Source organism: Podarcis tiliguerta (genome assembly GCF_965153285.1).
Source record: "Podarcis tiliguerta genome assembly, chromosome: 16".
In the NCBI taxonomy this organism is placed as follows: Eukaryota; Metazoa; Chordata; class Lepidosauria; order Squamata; family Lacertidae; genus Podarcis; species Podarcis tiliguerta.
The window spans coordinates 7,753,205-7,759,645 of NC_139549.1; the positions used below are offsets into that span (position 1 = coordinate 7,753,205).

At 44.9% G+C, this 6,441-nt stretch overlaps 1 protein-coding gene across 2 annotated transcripts; it reads right to left on the minus strand.

Moving 5' to 3' along the window:
* Nucleotides 1-964: 964 nt before the first annotated feature.
* On the minus strand, nucleotides 965-5,393 carry LOC310666213 (protein S100-A12-like). 2 transcript variants are annotated; one of them, XM_083416903.1, is made up of 3 exons: nucleotides 5,261-5,393; nucleotides 2,439-2,602; nucleotides 965-1,269 (listed from the first exon to the last, which is right to left on the minus strand). In XM_083416903.1, the coding sequence occupies exons 2-3, from the start codon at nucleotides 2,577-2,579 to the stop codon at nucleotides 1,108-1,110; spliced, it is 303 nt and encodes a 100-aa protein (XP_083273029.1). In that variant the 5' UTR covers nucleotides 2,580-2,602; nucleotides 5,261-5,393; the 3' UTR covers nucleotides 965-1,107. The 2 variants fall into 2 exon arrangements, with proteins under 2 accessions (XP_083273029.1, XP_083273028.1); XM_083416902.1 differs by lacking the exon at nucleotides 5,261-5,393 and adding an exon at nucleotides 3,783-3,933.
* Between the last annotated feature and the right edge of the window lie 1,048 nt (nucleotides 5,394-6,441).

The following is a 6,441-nucleotide window of genomic DNA, read 5'->3' on the forward strand; positions in this document are numbered from 1 at the left end:
CCTGTCCCATCCTCCTTTCTCTTTCCCTCCCCTTCCCTTCTTTTCTCCCTCCCTTTCCTCAGCTCTTTCCCTTTATTCCATACACCTGCTTCTCCTTCCATCCATTACCATGATTGTCCCCTTACTCCACCCTTCCTTTTTATAGTTAACCTACTCCTTTTCTCCCTACATCCTTCTCCGCTTTCCACCCTTCTCCTTCATCTTTCACTTTCCTCCTTTCTTCCCTCCCTCTTCCCTTTTCCTCTCCTTTGTGTTCACGCTCTTCCTCTCCTCCTCCAACCCGTGACCGTGCAGTAGTGCTTTTTCCTCCCCCATATTTAAGTATATTGAGAGGATTTTAAATTTCTTCCCGAGAGGGAGACCCACGCACATACGTCCCTGTGTGTCTTTGTATGCTTCCCTTTGTTTTTGTCTTCCTCTTTTTATTCGGTGAGAGATTCTATTTTCTTCAAGCATCAGGTGGGGGCGGGGTTAATCTCATCCGCTGGCTGTTTTACAAAGAATCAACTTGCTTCTACATGTCTAAGTGAGCAACTGCAAGGAAGGGGAATGCGGCTGAAGCAAAGCCTTGCAAAGCTAGCTTTTCAGTGCCTTTCCCTTTGGCCTCATCCAGTTTCTGAGCATCACTAATATTTGATTTTAGGTATTTCCTGAAAGGCCTCTGATCCCATAAAAACATTGCATACCCTCCAACATTCCTCAAATGCTGATGTCCCTATTGTCATCTAAGAATGTTGCAGGGACTCAGCAGAGCATTCTACAAGGGCAACATACTTGGCAGAGTTGTGAGTCAAGTAGGAATGGAGTCGCACTGAGGGGTTGTTGTAAAAAGCAGAAGTCGCAGAGATGAATACAGCATGGAAGCCAGAACCAGAAAACTAACACAACCTTCCCCCGCTGCACTCAAAACCTGTTTCAAACTGCCTTGTCACCCCAAAAAGTAAGACATCCTAGACTTTCCAAGTTAAATGATTATTTCTTATTTTATTGCCAAAACATTACATTTCAAGCCAGGGGATGTGGGCAGGGGGGCTTTGTTTGTTTGGAAGGTTGGTATCCATCATGCCCCTGACCACAGTCCCCTGGAGGACCTGCTTGGGTCTCTTCTCAGTGGTGGTGGTGATGTCCCTCATGCTGGTGGAACTTAATGTGGGAGCAAGAGAGGAATGACCCAACCAGACGGGTCCATTCTTCAAAACTCAATTCGTTATCTTTGTTTGTATCCAGGTCTTTGAAGAGCTTGTCTTTCCCTTGCTGGTTTTGTGGGTACTGTAGGGAGGAGAAGGAATGGAGAAACAAAAGGTTTCAGGTTGAAATTTGTTGATATGCATCTAAGACATCAGACCATCGTGAAACAAAGGTTTGCCATAGATGGGGAGAACCTCCTGACATCATCAAGACTACACGTCCCATATCCTCATCCCTGGTCATTGGCCATACTTGCTGATGGGAGTTGTAGTTCAGCCACAACTGGAGAACTGAAAGTTTCCCCACTACCGGTTTAACAGAATGGTATTCATGCAAAGTAACATCAGCAGAAGCTGAACGCAGACCCAAATGAACAGCAACATAAAGGAGTTCAAAATGCAGAATATTTTAAAAGGAGAAGAAAACTTTCTCTTTTAATACACAGGTCATTTAAAGGGGGGCATATTCCTCTTTCAGTGCTCAGCTTCTGCTTGTAAGCTTCCCAGAGACATCTGGGTGGGCCCTGTGAGAGCCAGATGCTAGACTAATTGGGCTTTAGGTCTCATGGAGCATTGCTTTTCTCAGAGACTTTATCTGAGGATGACTGAGAAGCCTGAGCCCCAGTTCTCCTGAGATGTATATCTATATATCTATATCTATCTACAGGGGAGAAATCCAGTTCACATTTGAATCTCACCTTGCCAAATTCACATTTCTTCAGATTCTGGAATGTACTTATCCAGCTAAGTGTTAAGAAATGCATGTACTATATACATTGTATTCATTCAATTTGTTTTTATTATTGCTTGTTAGCCGCCCTGAGCACGGCCTTGGCTGGGGAGGGCGGGGTATAAATAAAAATTATAATTATAATTATTATTACTCTCTCTCTTTTTTACTACGGCAAAGTGTGTTTAAAATAGATTAGTGAAAATAGCATACAAAAAAAAATCATTATAAGGGGAAATTGCTTTGCCAAAAGAGGATTTTTTTTTAAATACATGTTCAAAATGTGGAGAACTGGATTTAAGAGAAAACGAGAAAATGATACCCACTGAAATGGACGTATCCACCCATCCCTAAATATACTTCGCTAACAGGGTAGCCTAGCTCACTTCCAAGTGCTGCCTTGCTGAGGTGCCAATCACTATCTTAACATGCCCAGAGGCATGCTGCACATTGATGCCAATGTGTCACCTCTGGCTTCAAGTGCCCAACAATTGCCCACGCCCATCTTATCTCCACCTCACCTCAACGCAGTCAGGAAACTGTTCATTGATCATCTTCTTGAACTCCTTCTTGTCGATGGTGTCAGATTTCCCAGAATACTTATGGAAGAGGTCAATCAGCCCATCGGCCAGAACTTGCATCTGAGTCTTGGACTTGGACATTTTGAAGGTTTTCTGTTGGTAACCTAAATAGACATAAGAAGAGCCCTGATGGATCAGGTGAAGGGCCAACCCAGTCCTGTATCCTGTTGTCACAGTGGTCAATCAGATTCCTCCAGGAAGTCCACAGTCAGGACAGGAAGGCAATAAGAACATCGGAGGATCAAGCCAAATGGCCATTTAGACCAGCATTCTATTCTCACAGTATATCACAGGATGTGTATTTCTGATGGACCCATTAGCTATTTTATTTGGGTGGGTTAAAGAGCTGGCCTTAATAGATTATAGAGAATGGTGTCAAATTCAATAAATGCAAAAAAAAAAAAAAATCCATTAAATGTCTCCTTTAATGTCGATTTAATAGTTAATAACTATCTGCCATGACTGGGAAAATAGAATGACTCCAACCACTGAAGACTGGATAAACAAAGTCTGGAGACAGGGAAGGAAGGAAGGAAGGAAGGAAGGAAGGAAGGAAGGAAGGAAGGAAAAATTGACTAATGCAGTCGGACACAGAGTGGAGAGACAGCCTTGAGAAATGAAGTTTTCATGGTGCCACAAGATTCAAGAGAATGTAAAACCATAGGCACTGCTAAGTCTAGTCTGAAATAGTGCAAGGATTTCCACTTGAATGATAGAACTTAATTTCCCTGTGCTCTTCCTGTGCTCTCCTTGGACCTCCTCTGTAGGCCTGGTAGAACATCCACAACAGGTTTGGTGGGGGTGACAAGTAGAGGAGAGGAGCTCCATTACACTAGTGGAAATCCTTGCACTAATTGAACAACTTCATTAGAGACAATCCCAGATAGATGGGCTCTCTAGTCTGGTGCAGAAAGTACTCGGCTAGATGGACCTGTGGCTTGGCACTCCAACTTGTATCAGCCCAAGCCACCACGGTTGATGGTCAGGGGCAGAGCTGTAGCTACAGGGGAACTAGCAGGGTTTTTTGCCCTGGATGAAGCCTCCAGAGGGGTGCCGCTGAGGGTTCCAGTCTCTGTGTCTGTGCGCGCACGCCAAACTGAGTCTCTGACCCAGGTGAAATAAAGATGAGTTTCCCCCCTGGTCAAAGATGATGAATGGAAGACCATGCAGGTGTTCCTGTAGCATCAGCAAATACCCTGGAAAAAAAGTAGCATCCTATCTCCAACACAAAGGCTGAAACCTACAAAATCAGACAAGTAAACCTCCCCGTTGTCTTCAACTTACCTCAGACGGTGATTAATGAGATTAACGAGAGAGCTAAGATGAGCCAAGGTGTGGTGAAGAGTCCCATGAAGAACCCACCTTTTATTCCAGTATTTTGCTACCACCCCTAGTTGTGAAATCTTTGTTTCTTCACACATTGATCCCTCAAACCAGTCACCTCTTGCTCAAGATATATGGTGAAGTTCTTCCTTCAGCAACACACCTGGGGGGGCCTTCCCTCCCCCTCCCCAACAAACTTGTGACCATTCAACACCAAGTTTGCACATAATATGAAGAAATCCTTTGTATTCTTTACTTAGAGCCTCATAAAAATAATATGGAGCCTGTTTTTGAGAATATGGGAAGGGCATGGAGTTTCCTGGAAGTGATCTAGATTATGGTGAGATATTGATGCCGGGGGCATTTTTTTGCAGCAATAGTGGAACGAGGCCAGCGGGTTACATGCAACTAATTTAGAGCAACATCTAGAGAGCCGCAGGTTCACCACCCTTCTGGGATCCTACCTAACAAAATGACTTCATCAAAGGCAATCCTGGATAGATACATAGATGATAGATGATAGATGATAGATAGATAGATAGATAGATAGATAGATTCTCATTTTAGACAAAAGAAAGAAACAGTTCAAGTCTAGTTTAAATATTTGGTTTAAACACACACAAGTGAGTGCCTTCAAGTGGTTCGTCCAGACTTAGGACCTGGACAGGTCATTTGAGGAGATATGCAGGTCACCTGGTGAGAGTCTTTCCCCTCTACAGTAAGACACATTGTATGTTAAGATCCCAAATTCCTACACCCTTGTTTAGTTATTAAGCCACTTTTTCTAAGCCACTTAATATTCTAACCCACCTCTAATCCTAGACATTCTTGCCCAACTGAGTGTCCTCCAGATGTCTGGGTCTACAATTCCCATCAGCCCTGGCTATCAGCCACAATGTTGGGGCTGATGTGAGCTACAGTGCAAAACAACTGGAGAGCACAAGCTTGCAATACACTGTCTTAGAGCAGGGAGAGCCAACATCATGGCCCTCTGGGTGCTGTTAAGACTCCCTCACCTCCAGGTAGCATGGTCAATAATTAGGGATGATGGGAGCTGCAGACCAGCAACATCTGGCTCCCCGTCTGTGTCCTAGGCACATGCCCCAACCAAGCAGGGATCACATATTAAATGCACTTACAGAAATTTAAAGGCTGAGGTCCTCCAGATGTTGCTGAACTCCGTCTCCCATCAACCCCAGCCAGCCTGGCCAGTGGTCAAGGTGATGGGCATTGAGAGTCCAACAACATCAAGAAAGCACCACATTGGCCACCTCTCGGATGAGATCTCTCCCCTGGTTTTTATTGTTGCAGGGGAGACCATGCAGGTGTTCCTGTAGCATCAACAGATACCCTGAAAAACAAGTAGCATCCTATCTCTAACACAAAGGCTGAAACCTACAAAATCAGACAAGTAAACCTCCCCGTTGTCTTCAACTTACCTCAGACGGTGATTGATGAGAGAGCTAAGATGAGCCAAGGTGTGGTGAAGAGTCCTATGAAGCACCCACCTTTTATACTCTATCCAGTATTTTGCTACCACCCCTAGTTGTGAAATCTTTGTTGCTTTATACATTAATCCCTCAAACCAGTCACCTCTTGCTCAAGATATATGGTGAAGTTCTTCCTTCAGCAACACACTTGGGGGGCCTTCCCTCCCCTTCCTCAACAAACTTGTGACCAGTCACAGTCCATCATTTGCCAACACCAAGTTTGCACATGAGGAAATATGAGGAAATCCTTTGTATTATTTACTTAGAGCCTCATAAAAATAATATGGAACCTGTTTTTGAGAATATGGGAAGGGCATGGAGTTTCCTGGAAGTGAACTAGATTATGGTGAAATATTGATGCTGGTGGTATTTTTATGCAGCAATAGTGGAACAAGTCCAGTGGGTTACATGCAACTAACGTAGAGCAGAACAACTGACATTAATGGACCTGAGGTTAGCCATGTCTATTCCTCTCATGACTATACCCTGAGAAGGACTAGAATTGCCTACAACTTGGGACAGGCAGATCTCTGCATTTCATTTTCTCTCCATTTTTCATTTTTTCCACTCCTACGGTTTTTCACATTTCCACATCAGTTTGTGATTTCTTTCTCCTGGGCCGTGTCCAGAAAGTGGGGTTGGGGGATGAATGTTCAGACCCCTAGACTCTCACTTGTGGGGGCCTTGGGTTTCTGCCCTCTCCCCCATGCTTTTTAACATCTACATGAAGCCTCTGGGAGAGATCACCAGGGGGTTTGGGCTGGGTGTTCATCAGTATGCGGATGATACCCAGCTCTACCTCTCTTTCAAATCAGAACCAGTGAAGGCGGTGAAGGTCCTGTGTGAGTGCCTGGAGGCAGTTGGAGTATGGATGGTGGCTAACAGATTGAGATTGAATCCTGACAAGACAGAAGTAATTTTGGGGGGACCAGGGGGCAGGCGAGTGTGGGAGACTCCCTGGTCCTGAATGGGGTAACTGTGCCCCTGAAGGTTCAAGTGCACAGTCTGGGAGTCATTCTGGACTCACAGCTGTCCATGGAGGCGCAGGTCAATTCTGTGTCCAGGGCACCTGTCTACCAGTCCCATCTGGTACGCAGGTTGAGACCCCACCTGCCCGCGGACTGCCTCGC

Excerpts from the sequence above, each read along its gene's own strand:
- LOC310666213 (XM_083416903.1), bottom strand. The coding sequence starts at position 2,579 with ATGTCCAAGTCCAAGACTCAGATGCAAGTTCTGGCCGATGGGCTGATT. Across the intron at positions 1,270-2,438 it reads AGTTTCCTGACTGCGTTGAG|TACCCACAAAACCAGCAAGG; the intron begins GTGAGGTGGAGA and ends TCCTCCCTACAG.